Source organism: Dioscorea cayenensis, chromosome 18, assembly GCF_009730915.1.
Source record: "Dioscorea cayenensis subsp. rotundata cultivar TDr96_F1 chromosome 18, TDr96_F1_v2_PseudoChromosome.rev07_lg8_w22 25.fasta, whole genome shotgun sequence".
Taxonomy (NCBI): Eukaryota; Viridiplantae; Streptophyta; class Magnoliopsida; order Dioscoreales; family Dioscoreaceae; genus Dioscorea; species Dioscorea cayenensis.
The window spans coordinates 550,309-574,136 of NC_052488.1; the positions used below are offsets into that span (position 1 = coordinate 550,309).

A 23,828-nucleotide genomic window follows, 5' to 3' on the forward strand; every position below is an offset into this window, starting at 1 on the left:
CAGCGATAGCCTTTTGTGCTCGGGGACTATAACCAAGGAAGACACAAGGAGCAGATGAGCGAGAAAGTTTAGTCCGCTCTCGAGGGCATAAGTAGGACATAACACAAACAACCAAACACACGAAGATGAGAATAACGTGGTGGGTGGAGAAAAAAACATTCCCACGGACTACAACCTTGAAGAAAGGAAGAGGGTTGAAGATTGATGAGGGTAAAAGCAGTGAGAGGCGACTCTCGACCCAAATGTGAGGGAGACATGGGAGGCAATGAGAAGAATACGAGGCGGTTTCAAGAATATGACGATGTTTCCCTTTCGGCGATGCCATTACGAGCATGGGCACCGGGACAGAGAGGCGAGGAAGAGTGCTGGGTGGGAGGCGAGAACCTCCACGAAACTCATGAGAAAGATATTCCCCCTCCCGAGATCGGAGCGGAGAAAGTGCGAATAGTGGCGAGAAAATTGGAGTACGCACCATATTAGAGAAATCAATATAAACCTTTAAAAAAACTCGGAGCGAGACGCATAAAAATAAATCCAAGTGTAACGAGAGAAATCATCAACAAAAAAATAACATAATAACGATGTCCACCTTTGGAAACAAAGCGGGCGGGGACCCCCAAACATCCGAATGAACTAATTCAAGCGGAGACCCGGACCTAGACACACTCGAAGGATACGGGAGTTGTAGCTTTTGCCAAAGCTTACAACCCGAACAAGAATGAGAATTATTAACTAAAACACGACCTAAAATGCCCTGATGAATAAGAGAAGACAGACGAGAACCACTAGGATGGCCAACCGATGATGCCACTGATGGAAACAAACAGTAGAAAAATAATAAATAGAGGCTGCTGGTAATGTAAAAGAGGATGGAAGACGAAGATGATCGAGCACATACACCCCACTATGGCGATGGCCGGCTCAATGAGGGTCCACAGCAAGGCGATCCACGCACACGACAACCAAACTCATCAAAAATAACAAGATAGCCAAGAGAGCGAGTTGGCTAGCAGAAAATAAGGTTCATGGAGAGTCGTGGTACAAAGGCAACATCGGGAATATGAAAATGAGTGGTGTGTAAGAGGCCACGACTAGGGACGAGGGAGTGTCGTGCCATTAGCAATAATGACCACGAAGATCGGAAGAAAAAAGGGTGAAGAGGTGAAGGTGGGTAGCATCATAGGGTCATATGAAAAGAAGCTCCGAGTCAAGTAACCAAGAGGAAGAAGAAATACATCAGAGGCGGAGGCGTCGATGGGTGAGTGGAGGCGTCGGAGGCATCCCGAGTGAGAAATCTTGGGGCCGAAGAGAGATGTCGACTCACGGAAAGTCTCTTGAATAAGTTCTTTGAAAGCCCTGTCGTCAGACAGACGGACCACTTTGAGTACTGAGGGTGGGGTGGGGGCATGCTGTCTTTGCATCTTGTCATCTGAGCCAGCCGGAGCTTGCGACACTCGGATCTGAATATGGCCGGGAGCATGGCGATGTGACACCGGCCGACCGTCGAGGAGGTGCACTAGAAACCGATCCACGATCTCGAGATAAGGGCCAGGCGGGGCGCTAAGACCCGGAGGCGGCATCAAATGAGCAATGGCCGAGCCTGGGTTACTGCTGGGGAGCAACAAGAGCAGTGAGGAGCGGCGGTGGTGGAACCACATCTAAGGACCCGAAGACGAGGTCTCCTCGGCAAGCATATATGCGAGTATCACTAGCGAGACGGAGGTGTAACCCGGTGCGATGGTCGAGCCCGAGCGGCCTCGAACTCGAGGCGAGCGCATGAGAAAACTCATAAATCCGAAGATAATCACGATCACGAGAAATGACAAGATCTGGAGCGCAGGTCGGGAGAAGGAGAGGGTGTCATCTCATCACACTGACGCCATAAATCACTGAAGCACGGCAAAGAAATCCGAGACGGGACGTCTCACGCCCGATAGAGTAGATGTGAGTGCATGCAGCAGGAGAAATGGTACAGCGCTTTGTCGGAAGGAAGATAGAGTGCCGCGAGATGATCCCAAATCGCCTTGGGCGTAGAAAGATCACAAGCGACCAAAGCGAATAGGAAGCTCACGGGGATGACGAGGATGATAGCAATGAGTACGAGCATCATCCTCGGTCCACTAAACAAGTCGATGAGCGTGGAAGAGGGAGCCAGTAGCTGTGAGACAAAGAGGAGCGGAAGAGGCGACACTAGAAGAGCTGGAGGCGGGGACGGGTACCATCAACATGACCCCAAAGATTAAGTCCGCGAAGGAGCACACGTAAAGTGGACGACCATGCTTTATAATTCTTGCCATTGAGCATGACGTCCGTCTTTTGTAGATAAGAAACACAGGCGAGAGGCCATGGAAAAAACACACACGGGCTGGTGGCCGTAGGGTGAGGGCAAAGACAGCTGGCTGAGGGCGCGAGGAGCCAGAGGCGCAGCGCTTGGGAGCCTTGTGCAGGGCGCGAGTCTGTGCGGGGGGCGGCTGGGCGAGGCGGCTGGCGCGCAGCGTGTAGTGGCTGAGGGGCGTCTAGTGGCGCGGCGTGGGCGCTGTGGGCTGCCAGGCGTGGCAGTGCTGCAGGCGAGCGCAGTGGCGGCATGCAGCGCGGCGTGGCGAGTGCGGGGCGGCCCGAGGCCGGTGGCGGAGGCAGGGCGGGCGGTGGCAGCGCTGCAGCCGAGGCGAGGGCGCAGCAGTGGCGGCGCACTGTGGATCGAGGCAGACTACGCTGGATCGAGGACGGCGTGCGGAAAAATTAGGTTTAGAAAAACCTCTCTGATACCATGTTAGGTGAAAAAGATTAATCAATTTTCATTACACAAAACCTACAATGTACAAGGTATATATAGATACACAGTTATATAAATAAGGTAGCTATACAAATATAGATATACAGCTGTATACACAGCTGTATTCCCTAACAGTTGGCACTAAAGCACCATCCTCCATTTGGCATCAACGTCTCGGACATCCATCCTCTGTTACTCTACGTAATTTACTTCATTCATGTTCTTTACCATGTACTTCTTTTAATGTGTGTTCTTTGTGTCATTCATGTTCTTGTAACAAAATGCATAAAATTCCGTTTTCTCATTTGACTTTCACTAGTTCTGCTCCTCTTGAACTTGTTTTCACTAATATATGGGGACCTGCCAAAGTCAAATCAATTGATGGTTTCATATATTATGTTTCTTTTGTTGATTATTTCACTCGATACACTTGGATTTATGCAATGAAATTCAAAACTGATCTTTACTATCTCGAGTTCTCTCAAACAAAAGTCCATATGAGTGTCTTTTTCACCTGCAGCCAAATTTTAAGGAACTAAAAGTTTTTGGTTGTCTGTGTTATCCTTAGCTAAGGCCATATGCTTCACATAAACTTGACGCTAAATCCAAATCATGTGTCTTTCTCGGTTACTCAAACAATCAAAGTGCTTACTTATGTTTCGATCCCACCACTAATAAATTTTTTATCTCTCATCGTGCTTTATTTGTGGAACATCACTTTCCATATTTTAATGCTAAATCATCTTCATCTTCTTCGCATTATGATCTGTCTTCTCTTTGCTCCATTTCGGACCTCCCAGTGGCAACTCATTCCACTCCTGTTATATCCCAACCTACTTCTTCATCATCATCTTCAACAGAGCAAGTGGTGTCCTCGGATGACAGTAATTCTTCTCAAGTAAGTTCTTTATCCCTTCCATCTCCTATCTCTCCTCATATTTCTACTCGAACACACTGTATGATCACTCATTCTCAGAATAATATTTTCAAACCTAAGAATCTTTATTCAGTTACCAAACATCCTATGACACCTCCAATGGAACCGTCCTGTGTCACTCAAGCTATTAGAGACTCTTCTTGGAAGAACACAATGTCGTAAGAACTTCATGCCTTACATAAAAATCACACATGGGAGTTAGTACCATCTCCTTTGGATCGAACAATTATTGGTTGCAAATGGGTATTTCGCATCAAACGGAACTCAAATGGCTCTATATCCAGATATAAAGCCCTCTTAGTCACAAAAGGTTTTCACCAACGACCTGGTCCCGACTATACTGAGACATTTAGTCCCATTGTTAAACCTGTCACGGTTCACATTGTTCTTTATGCCGTGGTTTCTCAAGGCTGGCCACTGCATCAATTTGATGTAAATAATGCATTTTTGCAAGGAGATTTGAATGAATACATATACATGCGACAATCACCGTTATTCTATGATAAGACAAGGCCAAATTTTGTCTGTAAGCTGCACAAAGCTATTTACGGTCTGAAACAAGCTCCTCTAGCCTAGTACAGTGCCTTAAGCTCTCTTTTCTGTTGTCTTCCAACTTTGAACATTCCATTGATGATACCTCTTTGTTTATTTACCGTCGCGATGGAATTCTGCTTTATATGCTTGTTTACATCGATGACATTATTCTCACTAGCAATTCTACCTCTTTTTTGACTAAATTTATTGTTGATCTCTCTGAACGTTTTTCCTTGAAGGATCTTGGCCAGCTGAATTATTTCTTAGGAATTGATGTCATACCTCACTCCAGAGGGTTATTTCTTTATCAACATAAATATATTACTGATATTTTAGAATGAACCAAGATGCTTGGAGCCAAACCTGTCTCTACTCCATTGTCTACTTCTGTCTCCTTGACATTGCATGATGGTTCTGTTGTAGTTGATGCTACAAAATTCCGCCAGTTGGGTCTTTGCAATATTTGGCTTTAACTCGTCCAGATATTAGCTTTGCTGTTAATCGACTCTCTCAATTCATGCACAAGCCTACTGCACATCATCAAATTGTATTAAAGAGTGTTCTTAGATATTTAAAAGGGACGCTTTTTCATGGTCTGAATATTCATCATGAGTCTACATTTATGCTCTTTGGTTTTTCTGATTCAGACTAGGTCGGCAATCCAAATGACAAGACATCTACTTCAGCATATATAATTACATTGGCAAAACTCCTATTTCCTGGAGCTCTAAGAAACAACGAACAGTAGCTCATTCTTCCAGCAAGACTGAATATCGTGCGATTGCTTCCACAGTTTCTGAACTTTCCTGGATTCAATCGTTGCTTTTAGAATTACATCTTCCCATTCCAGCTTAACCCACGGTCTATTGTGACAATCTTAGTGCCACTTACTCATGTGTCAATCCAGCATTTCACACAAGGATGAAGCATCTCGCCTTGGATTATTTATTTTTTTTTTTTTTTTTTTTTTTGTTCGAGAAAAGGTGATAGCCGGATTAATTCAAGTCAAACATATTCCCTCTCATGCTCAACCTGCAGATGCTTTAACCAAACCTCTTTATGTGGGAAAATTACATTTGACATTACAAGGAAAAAATTCAGATAGCAATCATCTCTTTATATCAATCACATTTGCTCACACAGGTTTGAGTTTACTGTGAAATATGTGGGAACATTACATTTGACATTACAAGGACAACAATGCCCAACACTGATCTGAATGAATGCTTTACATGAGTTGATTCTCTGAGAACTGGCATATCTGAAAGAAGTCAAAGAACACGGATCTATGAAGAATTATAAACTCTATATATCTCAAGCTTTATGCCACACATCCCATGAAATAAAAAGAATATGGATAGTAGTAACCAAGAGATCATGAATGATTTTTCTACCAAGGATTGGGCTAGAACAAGCTGGGAGATTGGTCCTTGAGAACGATTTTGCAGACGATGTTAATGTTTCCAGTAAAGGACTAATTGGAGAGGTATCGTTGAGAGAGCCAGTAGGGTGACAGGGAATTGGCAGCTGACATGACTACTGCTTGCCTTCGCTGTTGCTACTGTTGCTTCCTGAACTGCTTGCATAGTTGTTGACAGATGACGTGCTGTGGTTAGAATTGGTTGGCTTCTTTGATTTGCCGCTAAGGAACCTAGATATGCCTTGCCTGTGGAGAAACAATTGGCACAAATGTATTAGCATTTGTTGGTTTTGCATTTCATAAGCAGAATTACAATCAGCAGATAATGGTCAGTGTATTAACTAGTCAAGATCATCAGAATAACAAATAATCCTGATATCCTCGTGATCTATTTGTTATTGTTGACAAATAACATTCAATTCTTTAAGAAACAGGAATGGAGATTCACTGTAACTTTTAGAAGCAAGGAAAAAAATCCAAAGACAATAACATTCAATTCTTTAAAGACTGACAGCAAATCAGTTAAAATCATTGACCATTTTGGATAAATCCTTTCCCATTGGAACTGAATAAATCCTCAATAGCTTTTATCCTCATCAATAGTTGCACACCAATTCATCAAATTTGACATCACATATTACAATAAAAACCTCTGGCACCAAAAGAATCACAGCTTCTGATTTATACTTTAGATTCGCAATAAAGAATACTATCGAACAAGAATAAGCATAATATATATATATATATATATATATTGTCAAATCAATATTTACATACCCTGTGAAATTCTTCCAATTGTTAGGACTCACCGAATCCCATATCACAAACTCATACAAAGATAAAGAACGCATAATCTATGACAACCTATCAAACCAGAAAGTGCATCTCATTCAGAGGCTAATCAGACATTTGGACATATCTTGAATCAATCCCCTGACATTAATTTCTTCATTGTACATAAAAGATCACAATAAACTAACACACTCTGTTTTCATAATCTCATTATCAACTAAAGACTTAAAAGAACAACTATCTGCTCTCAAATATCAATGACCAAGAGAAAAACATATATTTTCAAACAAATATTCATCCATGAACAAATACCAAATCATAATCCAATCATCAACAATCTATATAATATAGTAACATTATTTCAAAGACAAACTCATTAACCAAGAATTTCAAAAATTAAATTCTGCCTTACCAACGGAATCAAAATTATAGCATCCTGTTCATTTTCTTGCGTTTAGAATTCAATTTTCTGGTTCTCAATTCCTAGTTATTGTACTAAGCCAGAGAACAAGATACATTAAAAAGAATTATGATTACTAAAAATGGATCAATTTATAATTTTTTCAACATAATTTCCAACAAAAAAAAAACAATTCAAAACCATAACAAGATTCAGACACACCAAATCTATCATTGTCCACAAAATCAACAAAGAAATGATAAAAAGAAAAAGTATAATTTCTCTTCTAAATCCAAATCAATGAACAGGCTCATTCAAGATTATATCAAGATGCAATCTTTTCCATCAACAAGAGAAAAAAACTCGATCTTTTCCAAGAAAATCAAAGATTACCTGAACGGAAGCGCCTCCTCCAAAGCGTCCATCGTCTCCAGCGGTCCTTTCAGCCGACTCTCCGCCTCCTGCGAGCCCTCGCCATCCGATTCCAAATCGACACTATTACTAGTGTTACTCCCGATCGACGACGAGGCTTCCACACTGTTGCTCCCGATGGACGAGATACAATGTTCATCCACTTCCACGGGCAAGCACCCCTTCACTTCCGGCGATGCTCCGGTGATCTCCGGCGCCGTGCAGGCCAGGAAGCACCCGATAACTCCGACCAACCTCGTCCCTCCGATCTCTCCAAGCACTATCGACATCCGTCCGATCCCCCACAAAAGTCTCCAAGAAAAGAGAAAATTAAGAAACTTTTAATAGACTAATAATAATACTATGTTTTAATTATTACTGATTTTTGTTTTTTTTTCTTCACTTTTTACCCCTTATAAAATTTTTAAAATATAATTAGCATTTTTTTTAAAAAAAAAGAAAATACAGCCCATTTGTATAATTTCATAAAAATAATCAGTATGTTCACCAAAAAATTCTGCCTCATTTTCATACCATTTTATTTTATTTTTTAAATTAAATTCTTGTGTTCCTGGAACCCTTCTAGTAATATATAAAATTAAATAAAACATTTTTCAATTTCATATGACTTGATTAGAGTTACAACTTGATTAGAGTTAATATAATATACTGAAAAAGACCATCGTTTACATAAAAACTATTATAAATTAAGGAGTCTTTTATTTTTATTTGGCGTTTAATAATCAAAATTTAGTTATTTTTATATTTCAGTTAATTACCGGTCCACGCGTGCCACATGGGCAATATTTACAAAAAATAATAATGTGATTCAGTGTACATGTCAGCCACTGCACGTGCTTGCACACCGAATAAAAAATTCTGTTTTGGTTATACAGGAGCCCATAGTGAATTTTATAGGTTTTGTGTTTAAAAAAAAAATTTAATTATAGCGTTATAAACTCAAAAAAATTTTTTTGATTATTGGTGTAATTTATGGTCTCTCAATTTATGCCTAAAGGACATTCATGATTAATTTCAATTCTTATGTTGTTTGAAAATATGTATCAATTATTTATGGCATAAAATATATTTGATACAACCGCTGAATGGTAGAGTAAAAGTCACCATAAGCGATGAGTGGTGTAAGATCAAATCTCTTATGTCGCAATATTATACAGTGTTATCTAAATAAATTATAGATATATTGTAAAAATATTATATTAATATTATTCATCCAATGTTTATGGGGTCCCTAGAGAAGAAGCCGTATTTTTTTTCCCTTTAGAGTTGCAAAGTAGAGAGATTTACCATTGTGAGACATCTTGGGCGCATGTGGCAAGCCTTAATTGCCCCACGTTTCCATGGGGGGCAACACTTATTGCCTTCATAAAATTTATAAAAAAAAAAAAATACATACATGTATATTTGGAATATCTTGTTATGATATATCTTAATATTAACTTGTATTGATTTATACATGCATGTAAAAATCAGCAAAGATAAAAGAGGAATTATTTTTCCTCAAATATATTGCTTTAGCTAAAATAGATGCTCTTTATATATATATATAACTTAATATTTTCAATTACACGGGAAGAATTTTTGAATAATAGACGATAAACGTCTTTTTTTATATAAATAAATATAGTACTAAACAATACTGGAACCCGGATATATAGTGTATGTACAGTATGAGAATTGTATAAAAATCCCGGATGAACAGTACGTTGAATAGTACAAAGAGGGATTTGAACCTATGACTTCTCCCTTATACTTTGGTGTCATACCATTGGGCTATCCAATGGTTGACAAAAATATGGTTATTATCTTTAATATGACTTTTAATACAATCTACATATTTATTAAGTTAATAGAAAAAAAAAGGAGAATCAAAGTATCTAATATGGAATCACTGAGATTAACATATCTTATATAACATTATAAAACAATCAATTGAAACTTTTTTATTAAAGATGATTTAGTTGAATATAAATTAAAAAATGGAGTAAATATTAAATAAAATAAAATAAAATAATACATAAATCATACTATATATATCCAATATTTCATCGATACACTGCAAAATTATTTAACTTAATTAAATAAACTAATATACATGTACAATACAGAATGCTACATATATTATGACAATATTATGCTTTTTAAGTGAATAATTAATGTTTTATTAGAATTAATTTTTAATTTGAATATTCGTCAATAATATGAAAATGTTAAACTCCTTCCCTAAAAAGAGGATTAATAATTCATCACATGAACTCAATCTCCACATATACATCATTCAACTTCAATTTCTCAATCACAAATTGAAATAGTAAATATTAAGAAATCAAATTAAAGTGAATTCACAATAATTAATTATTATGGCTAATTAAAAATTAAGGTTAATCTCTATTTTATATGATATTCATGATAGAAGAAGATGTAATTGGGGCTCTACTTATTTGCTTTGGTCGGATGGTCTTGACTAGTAATTAATGCATTGGATAATTACTTTTAGTTTTGATATTTATTTTAAAAAAATAAAAGAAAATTCTAAAGTAAAGGGTAATAATTATCTATACATTTTATTAAAATAGATGTATAATCTACTCTGAGAGCTTTTCAAGAAACAATTTTATTTTTTTTTAATATTTAAGTTTTTATTTATATTACTTATAATATTAATAATTGAAAAATATTAATTACACATAATTATTTATGCAATAAATATTTATAAAACTTTTAAAATTTAAGGTATAAAATAGTTTTATGGTATGAGTTATTTAATTATATTATTTTATATATGATATTGCCTCAAAACTCCTCACAAAATTTTAAAAACTCCGATACAAAGCCGAGAAGAATGCCTAGTAATTAAGATATATAAGATGCAATCACTGTAAGTCTAAGATTAACATATCTAATATTATAAAAGAAACAAGTGAAAAATTTTATTTAAGATTAATTAGGTGAATATAAATATAGAATGAAGTAAATATTACATTAAAAACAAAAACATAACAATACTATAAGCTATTCAATGTTTATTGATACACCACAACATTGTTTAACTTATATGAACAAATAACAAAATAACAATGAGTACATAAGAGCTCCATGGTTTACTATTTAACTTATATATATATATATATATATAGTATACAACCAAGGATTGAAGATTGATATAAATTAAAAAAAAGTGAATAATATTTTATTAAAATTAACTTAATTTAATTTGTCAATATAAAAAAATATTAATTTTCCCCAACAACTAATTATGGTCAATCCTATTATTACTTTTGCAAGTTAGTTAAAAATACCATTCAGTTATCATTAACTTATCTCCACAAATGAAACACTGCAAATCAAACTAAGACAAATTAACATACTCTTCAACTAGATTGAGACAACAAAAAAAAAAATCAAATTAAAATAAATTCATAATAATTAAGCTTAATGAGGCACTCTAAGTGCATTCTTGATCATCTCTACATTAACTTCTGTTTTAAAACACATATACAAAATGGTCATTGTTTTTTAATTGACATCTAGGCAATTTTTTTACTTGTAAAAATTATTGTAAATCTTCAATCTGCTTGAAATTCAGAGGAGATTTAATTATACACCACCTTTTCATAGTACAGTTTGTTACTTATGTCTCTGCCAACTCAAAGATCAAGGATTTAAATTCTACTTGTGACTTGTATAAATTTCTCTCTTTCTCATGGAAAAAAAATAGAAGAAGAAGAATTGTGACTACTAGGTAAATGTTTTTTCACAGGCAAGGTATATCGAAGGTTCCTTAGCGGCAAATCATAAGTCATTGACTAACCACCAATCTCCTTTTTCTCGGGTGCTTATACAAAGAAAGTAAATTTTTTTATAGGGCACTAAACTATGCTCAGTTTTCATTTTGGGATCCAGACTTTAATTTGAATCAAAATGATTATTCAATTTTAATTTTGTTTCACTGAGTGATCACCCGAGAGATTTTGGTTTATTATTGATGATTTGAGGTTAGAAATTTCTATCAGCATATGAGATGTAATTGCCAATTGGGCGGATAGTGTTTCATGTATATGTTGACAGAAAATTTTTGGCATTTATATCATAAAAAATAATAGATCAAAATCTCTCGGATAACCACCCGAAAAAAATTAAAATTAGATAATCATTTTAATTCAAATTGAAGTTTAGACCACATAACGAAAAAAGTCTATAATTTAATACCCTATCAAAAAAATTTACCTATACAGAGATGTGCCCTACTATCAATCAATTAATTCAAAGATTGAAGATTGGTATAAATAATAAAAAAGTCGAAGGCTAACCTGACAGATGCAGTATCCTAAGCTTCATAAGCCAAAAACCATGCCAAGATGGAGAATGCATGAATGCACATGAATATGTATGTCTTCATTGAACAAAGTTGGTAACAATGGCATACTTGCTGCAATTCCTGCAAAAGAGAAGGAAATGTGTATAGTAATTATATGCAAACAAAGGGGTAAATAAAAGAAAAATTATATCAATATTAATTATTAATACTAATATTGTTTAGAGTTCATAAAAAATGTTAGATGGAACCAATGACAATACTTTGTTTCATGCTGAAAGCTAAAAACCCTTAACTTCTTTTGTCTAGAATGCATTCCAAGGCTATTCATTCCTGCCTCTCCATGCAAACCAAAAAAAGCTAACCCTAACCCTAATTAAGGTTTAATTAGTGCACTTCCGGCACAGTGTCTCTGCCCCAATTTGTCTTCTCCTCTGGCATTGATGGTGTGGTTCTTGCCATGTTCTTCAAGACTGATATTGTCACAGTGGAGATGATCAAGAATGGACTTGCAGTACCTAATTAAGCTTAATTATTATTTTATTGTTTCAATTTTCGATTAAAAAATTGAAGTTGATCGATATATGATCTGTCCCTGCTACTTAAAATTTAATCAAATAGTTTCATTTGTTTTGTTTTGTTTACATTGATGAACAATTCAGCAAATTCATTCATTGATCCAAGCAACAGAAAATGAATGAAAGGAAAGGCAACAACAGTCAAAGACTTCAGATAACAATCATCTCTTCATATCAATCACATTTGCTCACACAGGCTAGAGTTTACTGTGAAATATGTGGGAACATCTCATTTGACATTACAAGGACAATGCCAAACACAGATATGAATGCTTTACATGAGTTGATTCTCAGAGTTTCAACATGTCCGAAAGAAATCAAAGAACCAGCATCTATGCAAAATTACAAACTCAATCTCTAGCTTTTGGACACCGCAACCCCTGATATAAAAAGAATAGGGATTGTAGTCACCAGGAGATCATATACGACTTTTCTGCTAAGAGACTGAGCTAAAACAAGCTGAGAGATTGGTCCTCGAGAAAGATTTTGTAGACAATGTTAATGTTTTCGGTAAAGAATGATGCAGTGGAGAGGCATTCGTACCAGGAGAAGCCGTGAGAGAGCCTGTCCAGTGACAGGGAATGAGCAGCTGACTGAATTCATCCAAAATGTCAGTGAAGATGAATATATTTCTCGCGCTTGTGTGTGCATGCATTCTCTGGCTTTGTATGGCTCTGGGCCGATGAAGCCGGAGACACTGCATCTGCCAGGTAAGTGAATGACTTTGACTTGCCGCCAAGGAACCTGGATATGACTTGCCTGTGGAGAAACAAATTAAATCTTCAGTGAATATCATGCAGAATGGACATTCACCATAATTTTAACAAACAGAGAATTTCTAAAGACTAGTAACATTCGATTCCTTAAAGACTGACAGAAAATCAGTTAAAATCAACGATAATTTTGTGCAAGTCATTGTCCATTGGAAATGAATGAGCTCTCCTCATGATCAGTAGCTGCACACTGATTCATCGAATTTAAGATCACATACTACAATAAGAAACTCCAACATCAAAAGAATCGCAACTTCTAATTTGTATTTTAAATTCACAATGAAGAATACTACCGAACATGAATAAGCATAATCTATATATCTTCTTAGAGAAATTTTTTAACACCCTGTTGCGACAGAAACTCTTCCAATAGTTTGGACTCACTGAATCACTGATCACAAACTCACAGAATAATAAAGTTCACATCATCTAAGAAAAACCTATCTAACCAGAAAGAGCATCTCATTCAGAACCTAATCAGAGCACCTCTCATTTGAACACAAGTCAAATCAATCCCAAGACATTCATTTGTTCATTATATATGAAAGATCACGACAAACTAACACTCTGTTTTCATAATCTCACGATCAACTAAAGACTTCAAAGAACAAGTATCTGCTCTGAGTGCTCTCAAATATTAATGTACAAGAAACAGAAAAATCAATCAAGATTATATGCATACAAGAAAAAGAAAAACTATTTTCAAACAAATATTCATTCAACAGTCAACAAATACCAAATCACAATCCAATCAACAATCAATATAATAGAGTTAATATTATTTGAAAGACAAACTCATTAACTAAGAGTTTCCAAATTGATCTCTGCCTTACCATCCTAATCAAAATTTTGTCTAATTTTCAATTTGCTTGTTTTAATTCCTATTTATTGTACAAAGACAAAGAACAAGATAGATTTTAAAAAAAATTATGACTACAAAATTGATCTATTTATAATTTTTTAACCTAATTTCTAACAAAACAATTCAAAACCCTAACAAGATTCAATACACACCAAACCTACCATTGTTCACAAAATCAACAAAGAAATTATAAAAAGAAAAAAAAAGTATAATTTCTCTTCTAAATCCAAATCAACGAACAGGCTCATTCAAGATTATATCAAGATGCAATCTTTTTTCCATCAAGAAGACAAAAAATCGATCTTTTTCAAGAAAATCAAAGCGATCACGATTGAATACCTGAACGGAAGCGACTCCTCCAAAGCGTCCATCATCTCCTCCGGCTAGCCCTTCAGCCGGCTCTCCACCTCCGGCGAGATCTCGAGATCGCGGCGGTGATCTCCGGCGAGAAGCACTAGTCTCCAAGAAAAGGGAAAATTGAGAAACTTTTTATAGACTAATAATAAAACTAATTTTAGAACTTTAAACTAAGTTTTACTTATCTTTAATAACTGATTTTTCTATTTTTACTTTTTACCCCTTATAAAAATTCAAAATATAATTTGCATTTAAAAAAAAAAGAAAAAAAGAAAATCAGTATGTTCATAAAAAAATATTTGTCTTATTTTTATATCGTTTTATTTTTTAAAAAAATTAAATTCTCAAATTTATGTTCCTGTTATATCTAATTAAATAAAACATTTTTTTTTCAATTTAAATATGACTTGATTAGACTTAGTATAACAATTTATTAAAATGAGGCCATGAAAACTGTCATAAATTTCAAAGGAGTGAATCAATAAATTTTTATGTCCTAATTTTAATTATCATAACGAATTTTTCTAAAAAAATTATGACTATGATTGTTTTATTCATTTTTTTTAATTTTGATTTTAATTTTTTATCCAAACTCTGTATTATCAATATTTAATAAAATACTAAAAATACTTCTAATACTAACCGTTCTAAGAAAAAAGATTTTGTTTCAAACTAGTTGTTGCTTTATTATACAAAGGCAATATTTATTTATTTTTTAATTTCTAAATTAAATAAATGAAAGGAGGGTTGTATCATAATCCCAAAAAAATGATACGGTTTCAAAAAAGATAATTTAGTAATTTGGTTTGTTATATGTTAAAATTTAAAATATTTAATACTATTTTAATTTTTTTTTTTAAGATCTTTAAATGACATGTATTTTAAAATGGAGATTATGAAATACGGTTGGGTTTTGTTGTTTTTAGGAGATTATAAGTTGTTAGGCTTCTGTTTTTTTATAAGAATTAGATTGACTTTGTATTGCTTGAGAGGATATGCTTTCATTCTTTATATTATTTGAAAAATATGTCATAAATATTTATGACATAAAACATTATTTGGAATATCTTGTTGTGATTCATATTAATATTAACTTGTAATGGTTTATGCTTGTGAAAATAAATAAAGATAAAAGAGGAATTACTTGTTCTTAGATATATTACTTAAGCTAAAATAGTAAGCTCTATTTTTAATTATATGGGAATTGAATATATTTATATGATTATTATCTTTAATATGCCTTTCAATATATTCTATATATATATATATATATATATATATATTGATATTGATTAAGGTAATAGAAAAGGAGAATCAAAGCATCTCACTAAAATTAATATATCTAATATTATAAAAGAATTAATTGGAGTTTTTATTTAAGATGAACTAGTTTAACATAAATCAAAAATAGAGTAAATATTACATAAAAATAAAAATTTCACCATACTATAAATCATCAAATGTACGTTGTTTGATGACTGCAATATTATTTAAATTAAATAAACAAATATACATGTAAAATACAGAAGGCTACGTATAGAATGCTTTCTATGGAACAAATAATATTGGATTAGAATTAATTTAATTTAATTTAATTCCTCAATATGAAATGTGTTAAACTTTCCTCTAAAGAGAAAAGATTATTAATTCATCAAATGAACTCAATCTCCACAAATGAAACAATGCAAATCAAATAAGCACAGACATATGTACCATTAAACTTGTATTTCTCAATCACAGCTTCAAACAGCAAAAACTAAGAAATCAGATAAAAGTAAAATCCACAATAATTAATTATTATGGCCAATTAAAATTAAAGGTGAATCTCTATTCAGCTTTAATTTTATTGTGAAAAGTTTGATTTTGTGATTAAGAATTGTTGAAATTTTGAAAATCATGGTTGACAATTGGAGAAGCAACCAGTTGCCCACCTAAGATCATAGATCCATGAAATTTTTACAAATTTCTGAATTTTTCATTTATGTAATTGTATCTCTTTTCATGTATGTTTTTTTTTTCTTCTCATTTGTCCATGATTTTATTGTGAAAAGTTTGGTTTTGTGATTAAGAATTATTAGAATTATGAAAATCATGGTAAGCAACTATAAACCGAGTTTTCTATTTGTTTGCGAAGACGAAGAGAGATGAGAGGAATTAGAGCATGGTTTTTTTACGGGGTTTGTCGTTGTCGGTAACAGCGGCGGGCTACAAAATCCGGTGGCACTGGACGTGAGGTGGCGGCAAGAGGAAGACGAAGAGGGATGAGAGGAGTTAGAGCATGTCTTGTGTTTTTGGACTATTGGACTAGGAAGATAAAATGGGTTGACATGGATGCCAACTGGCATCCGTGTCATTCGTGTAAGGGATTCGGCCAACTTCTTCGCGTCATATAGCACTACTCATTTAATCCATAAATTATTATGTAAACTCATTTAACTTGTTATGTGACATCGTATTGTAAACCATATATGAAGAAAGCTGGGAAGGGCATGGAGGTGGTTATCTGGGAGGATGTTGAGCATTCCTTCTATCTTAATAAGATCACCAAGGGAGGTTGTGCATGATGGAGACCTCGTTGCGGGCATCCTCGATGTCAATGGCGATGTGCGGCTTGCATTTCAAGATGAATTTGCATGATCGGGTCCTATTGGTGTCAGGATCAAAGTAGAGGCGGGTGACGTCGAACTTATCACGACTGAGCTCACAGCCAAGATGGAAGTGGGGTGGGAGGGGAGAGACAGGAGGGTCACGCATGAAGGGAAGATATCAGGGAGGTGGGTGTGATCGTCGGTGTTGAGAAGATCGTCGGAGAAAGGAAGGCAATAAGTACTGTTCTATGAGTTTGAGTTGGTGAAGGGGAGAAGGGGCGCCGCGTCAGTGCTGATGTGGCGCAAAGTTTAAAATGTGCATAAGTTAGACTGCCATGTCAAATAAAATTTAATATGCCTCAATGCCTCCATGTCATCAAAGTCGCCGGAAACAGCTTTGAAATCGGCCATTGTGGCTATGAGTGCGTCAAAAAAAAAAAAATATTTATAGTCATAGCGTTATAATTTAAAAATATTTGTGGCCACAAATGAAACTACTCTGAAAAAACATAGGTTGAGTTTTCAAGTATTGATACTATACACATAAATATTTGGAATATCTTGTTGTGATTAATCTTAATGTTAACTTATATGATTTACATATGTATTTGAAAATAAATAATTAGATCAAGAGGAATTATTTGTTCTTAGATATATGGCCTTAGCTAAAATAGGAAGCTCTATTATTTTAAGACGCATGACTTAATATTTTCAATTATATTTGGTGAATAGATTTGTATGCTTAGGATCTTTAATATTCCTCTTGGGATAATTTACATATTTATCAAGTTAATAGAGCAAAGGAGAATCAAAGTATCTAAGATGGAATCATTAAAATTAATTATATATCAAATGTTATAAAACAATTAAATGGAAATTTTTATTTAAGAACTAATTAAACATATATTAAAAAAAAATGAAGTAAATAGCCATACTATCATATATCCGTTATTTATCGATACACTGCAATGTTTTTAACTTATATAAACAAATTCACTGCAATGTTTACAATTTAACTTATATATATATATATATATATATATATATATATATAAAAGTAGTATGCAGATTACAGAAGCTATACATTGATTTTGACAATATTATATTTTTTATAAATTGTTTGTGTATATCTTTAAAATAGTTAATAATATTTGTTTAAAATTAACTTAATTTGATTTATCAACATGTAAAAATATCAATTTTACCCTAAACAAACAACTATGATTAATCCTATTATTACTTTAGCAAGCTAATTAGAAACATCATTAATCACTTATGATTAATCATCACATGAACTCGGTCTCCATGAATGAAAACAATGCAAATCAAAGTAAACAAAGGCATATTATTCAACTTCAATTTTTCAATCACAAATTCAAACAACAAAAATTAAAAAATCAAATTAAAATAAATTCACAATAATTAAGCTTAATTAGGCACTCTTAAGCCAATTCTTGATCATCTCCCCATAAACAACATTTGTCTTGAAACACATACAAATTTTTTTTAACTGCCTTGCAGTTTGTATTTAAAGAACTAAATATTATTAAATTTTTTACTTATTAAAATTACAATAAATCTCCATTCTGCATGATATTCATGGAAAATTTAATAGTGCACCATTCTTTCATAGTGTAGTTATTTACCCATCCTTCTCCCAACTAAAAAGATCGAGGATTCGAATCACTCCTATGACTTATTTAAAGTTTTCTCTTTCTCATTAGAATTGTGACTACCGGGTAAATGTTTTTTTACAGGCAAAGTGTATCAAAGGTTTCCTAGAAGTAAATCAAAAGTCATTAACTAACCACCAATCTCTTTATTCTTGGGTGGTTAGAGATGTGTCCTATATATTATCAATCAATTCAAAGATTGAAGATTGATATAAATATAAAAGTCAAGGACTAACTAGGGGTGGCAATAATCTGTCCGGACCACTGGCCTAGGTTTTGTCCGACTCGGAATAAAAAGGGTTTGGACGTAAGGTTTTCAAATCGCGGTACGGGTCCGGACATGACTTAGTTGTCCGGATTTAAATCCGGGCAGGGTCCGGACATAGAAATTCGGACAACCGTACTTTTAACCCCTAAAACTTTAAAAATCCCACAACCCTGGTCCCATTTGTTTTTAAGCTCATTCTTCTAAAAAACTTTAAACATATATTGTTTTTTTCTATTAAAGACTTAGATTTTTCTATAATTTGAGTTGAGTTTTTGGATTATTAATGTTTTTTTGCATTTAATGTGAATTAAATTATTTTTTGTATAATTTAATATTTGAGATGAACTTAAAAAAATAACTTATAAATTCGGACAAATTTGGACATCCGGACAACCCGGTTTTAAAATAAACCGGGTTTGGACATACTAAGTTTGTCCGGATTTAAAACCGGGCCGGGTCCGGACACAAGTTTTTCTATTTATATTAGTAGTTGTCCGGACCCGGTTTTGTCCGAACCCGAATTTTTGCCACCCCTAGGACTAACCTGACAGATCCAATGGATAGGGCTTCATAAGCCAAGAATGATGTTAAGTTGGAGAATGCATGCACGTGAATGAATGTCTTCATTAGAGGAAGTCGGTAACAACAACGTACTTGCTGCAAAATTTAAAAAAAAAAAAATGAATATTGTAAATGCAAATAAAATGGATAAATAAATTTAAAAAAAAACTATATCAATATTGCTTAAAGTTCATAAAAAATGTTAGATGGAAACAATGACAATACTTCCTTTCATGAAGGCCTCCCCATGCAAGCCAAAAACCCTAGCTAACCCTTCTTTTGCATTCCAAGGTTTTTCATGCCAACCTCTCCATGCAAACCAAAAACCCTAACCCTAACCCTAACCCTAGTCCAAAACATTAATTAGTTCGTAACTCCATATAACAAGCTAATTAAACCATAGCTCGTGCATTGCTCCTATTCCTTTTCCTAACATGGCTTCTTCTCCGGCAACTCTAGTCGGAGACCCACCGATGATCAAGTGAAAACACATTTCCGAGAGTGTGAGTAGTGGTTGTATGTGGGTGGTTCCGACACCCACGTGTGCTAGACGCCGCCCCCACTTTCTCAACCGAGGTTTGTGCATGCCCCTCCTTTTTTTAGCGGCCTGGCCACTCATCTTGGTAAAAAAACCCTAGCCGGAGACCCCTAACATTGTCTATGAGTCCTTCCCACCTTAACCTAATCAACTCCTCCAACATCAATGCTAACATCTTCACTTAATTACACAAGCATGCGGTCTTTTATAAATATTGCTAACATACCAAAGAACATCACTATCATAAAAGAAGAAATGACTGAGTTTCCAGCACTCAATGAACAAAGTGTATCAGATGCAGTGCTTCTATACCCTAAAGATGCAATCAATCCACCACACATCCATCCCGTGCCGACGATCAACTCTTCCTGCTCGTCCAAAAGCTCAATTTCAGCTTCATCAATACTTCCAGCCATCTTTATACATAGACACTTTAATCCAAGACTTGTTTGTGTTCCCTAAAAGTTAAGTTAATTAGTGCACTTCAGGCATTGCTCATTGGAATGCCTGCCTTTGCCCCAAACTGTCTTCTCCTCCAGCACTGATGATGTGGTGCTTGCCATGTCTGTCAAGACTGCTATTCTATTGTCACCGTGGAGATGATCAAGAATGGACTTGCAGAAACTAATTAAGCTCAATTATTATTCTATTGTTTCAATTTCTGACCGAGAAATTGAAGTTGATCAATATATGCTATGTCCCTGCTACTTTAATCAGAATAGTATCATTTGTTTTCTTGCTTACATTGATGAACAATTCAGCAAATTCATTCATTAATCTAAGAGAAGCTTATGTTTTCAGCAACAGAATGAATGAAAAAAAAAGGCAACAGTCAAGTATTCAGACAATAATCATCTCTTTCTATCAATCACATTTGCTCAGAGAGGTTTGAGTTTACTGTGAAAATATGTGGGAACATCACATTTGACATTACAAGGACAATGCCAAACACTGGATCTGTATGCTTTACATGAGTTTCTCAGAGTTCCGGCATATCCAAACCTAATCAAAGAACAAGCATCTATGGAGAATTATAAACTCTATCTCAAGCTTTTGGCCACCACAACCCATGAGATAAAAAGATTATGGATAATAGTAACCAAGAGATCATGAATGACTTTCTGCTATGAGACTGGGCTAGAACAAGCTGAGAGATTGGTCCTCGAGAACGATTTTGAAGACAATGTAAATGTTTTCGGTAAAGGACTCAGTGGAGAGGTATCAGTACCAGGAGAAGTGGCAAGCGAGCCAGTGGGGTGACAGGGAATAAGCAGTTGACATGGCTCATGCTTGTCTTCGCTGTTGCTGCTGTTGCTCCCTGAGCTGCTGCTTGGGGAGTGGTTGACCAGTGCTGTGCTGCGTTCAGCGTTGGTGGGCTTCTTGGGTGTGCCCCCGTCCATTTTCTGCAGCAAGTTGCTGTTACAAACTTCACCCAACATGTCAGTGAAGAGAAATATATTCTTGCGTTTGCGCGTGCATGCATTCTCTGGTTCAGTATGTCTCTGGGCCAATGAAGCTGGGGACACTGCATCTGTCGGGTAAGTGAACGACTTTGACTTACTTCTAGGAAACCTTGATATGCCTTGCCTGTGGAGAAACAATTGCCACAAATGTATCAGCATTTGTTCGTTTTGCATTTCATATGCAGAATTACAATCAGCAGGGAATGCCAAGTGTATTAACTAGTCAAGACCAACAGAACAACAAATAATCCTGATACCCTTAAGAGCTAATTGTTACTGTCGCATAGTAGCCACAATTAGATCGTCATTGAATACCATGCAGAATGGGCATTCACCATAATTTAAACAAGCAGAGAATTTTCTAAAGACTAGTAACATTCGATTCCTTAAAGATTGACAACAAATGAATTAAAATCAATGAAAATTTTGTATAAGACATTGTCCATTGGAAATGAATGAGCTCTCCTCAATATAATTTATCCACATCATTAGCTGCACACCAATTCATGGAATTTAAGATCACATATTACAATAAGAAACTCCAAAAAAGAATTCACAACTTCTGATTTATACCTTAGATTCACAATGAAGAATTCTACCGAACAAGAATAAGCATAATCTATATATCTTTTTGAAGAAATTTTTAAACATCCTGTTGAGACAGAAACTCTTCCAATTGTTGGGACTCACTGAATCACTTATCACAAACTCACAGAATGATAAAAGTTCACATCATCTACGAAAACCTATCTAACCAGAGAGTGCATCTCATTCGGAGCCTAATCATTTGAACACAAGTCAAATCAATCCCCAGACATTAATTTGCTCATTGTATATAAAAGATCACAACAAACTAACACTCTGTTTTCATAATCTCACTATCAACTAAAGACTTCAAAGAACAAGTCTCTGCTCTGAATCCTCTCAAATATTAATGAACAAGAAACGGAAAAATCAATCAAGAATATATGCATACAAGAAAAAGAAAACTATTTGCAAACAAATATTCATCCATAAACAGATACCAAATCATAATCTAATCAAGAATCCATATAATACAGTAACATAATTTGAAAGACAAACTCATTAAACAAGAATTTTCAAATTGAACTCTACCTTACCATCCAAATCAAAAATTATATTTAGATTTCAATTTTCTTGGTTTAATTCCTAGTTAATGTTCTAAGACAGAAAACAAGATAGATTAAAAAGAATAATGATTACCAAAAGAATTATGCATACAAGCAAAAGAAAAACTATTTTCAAACCAATATTCATTCACCCGTAAACAAATACCAAATCACAATCCAATCAACAAGATTCAGAATTATCTCTACATTTCAATTCAAAACCCTAACAAGATTCAGACACACTCAACAAAATCAACAAAGAAATGATAAAAAAAAAAAAAGAGTATAATTTCTCTTCTAAATCCAAATCAAAGAACAGGCTCACTCAAGATTACATCAAGATGCAATCTTTTCCATCAAAAAGACCAAAAAACTCGATCTTTTCCAAGAAAATCAAAGCGAACACGATTGAATACCTGAACGGAAGCGCCTCCTCCAAAGCATCCATCGTCTCCAGAGGTCCCTTCAACCGGCTCTCCACCTCCGGCGAGCCCTCGCTATCGGATTCAGAACAGGCATTGTTCCTTCCGATCAAAGAGCTACACTGCTCATCCACTTCCACGGGCACGCTCACCTCCACTTCCGGCGAAGCTCCGGTAATCTCCGGCGACGCCGGGAAGCACCCGATCAATCCAGCCAACGTCACCCGTCCGATCTCTCCCAGCACTATCGACATCCGTCCGATCCCCCCCCCCAACAAGTCTCCAAGAAAAGCGAAAATTTTAGAAACTTTTAAGAGACTAATAATTCTTATTTATAAAACTAAAACTAATAAGTTTACTTATCTTTTAATAACTGATTTTTCTGTTTTTTTTTTCACTTTTAACCCCTTTTAAATATTTAAAATATAATTTGCATTTTTAAAAAATAAATAAATAAAACACTTTTGCCTACTTCTATAATTGATTAATTTCATGAAAATTATCAATATGTTAATTATAGATTTTTGTGTCATTTTTTATGTAATTTAATTTTTTAAATTAAATTCTAAAATTTACACTCCCGGAACCCTTCTAATATTATATCAAATTAAATAATTTTTTTTCAATTTAAATATAACTTGATTGTAGTTAATATAATAATTTATTGAAAAAGGAAAGTATTTTAATAATTAAATCAATAAATTTTTATGTCATAATTTTAATTATCATAACGAATTTTTTTTTGAGAAAATTACTTATCTTTAATAACTGATTTTTCTGTTTTTTTTTCACTGTTAACCCCTTTTAAAATTTTAAAATATAATTAGCACTTTAAAAAATAAATAAATAAAACACTTTTGCCTACTTCTATAATTTCGTGAAAATAATCAATATGTTAATTAGAGATTTTTGTGTCATTTTTTATGTAATTTAATTTTTTAAATTAAATTCTAAAATTTACACTCCCGGAACCCTTCTAATATTATATCAATTTAAATAATTTTTTTTTCAA

At 34.4% G+C, this 23,828-nt stretch overlaps 2 protein-coding genes across 2 annotated transcripts; both read right to left on the reverse strand.

Moving 5' to 3' along the window:
- Positions 1-5,318: 5,318 nt before the first annotated feature.
- On the reverse strand, positions 5,319-7,585 carry LOC120282437. The gene is made up of 2 exons (XM_039289251.1): positions 7,250-7,585; positions 5,319-5,910 (listed from the first exon to the last, which is right to left on the reverse strand). The coding sequence occupies exons 1-2, from the start codon at positions 7,555-7,557 to the stop codon at positions 5,781-5,783; spliced, it is 438 nt and encodes a 145-aa protein (XP_039145185.1). The 5' UTR covers positions 7,558-7,585; the 3' UTR covers positions 5,319-5,780.
- Positions 7,586-20,646: 13,061 nt separating this feature from the next.
- LOC120282436 lies at positions 20,647-23,086 on the reverse strand. Its single transcript, XM_039289250.1, has 2 exons — positions 22,811-23,086; positions 20,647-21,388 (listed from the first exon to the last, which is right to left on the reverse strand). Exons 1-2 carry the CDS (start codon positions 23,068-23,070, stop codon positions 20,926-20,928), a joined length of 723 nt encoding a protein of 240 aa, XP_039145184.1. The 5' UTR covers positions 23,071-23,086; the 3' UTR covers positions 20,647-20,925.
- Between the last annotated feature and the right edge of the window lie 742 nt (positions 23,087-23,828).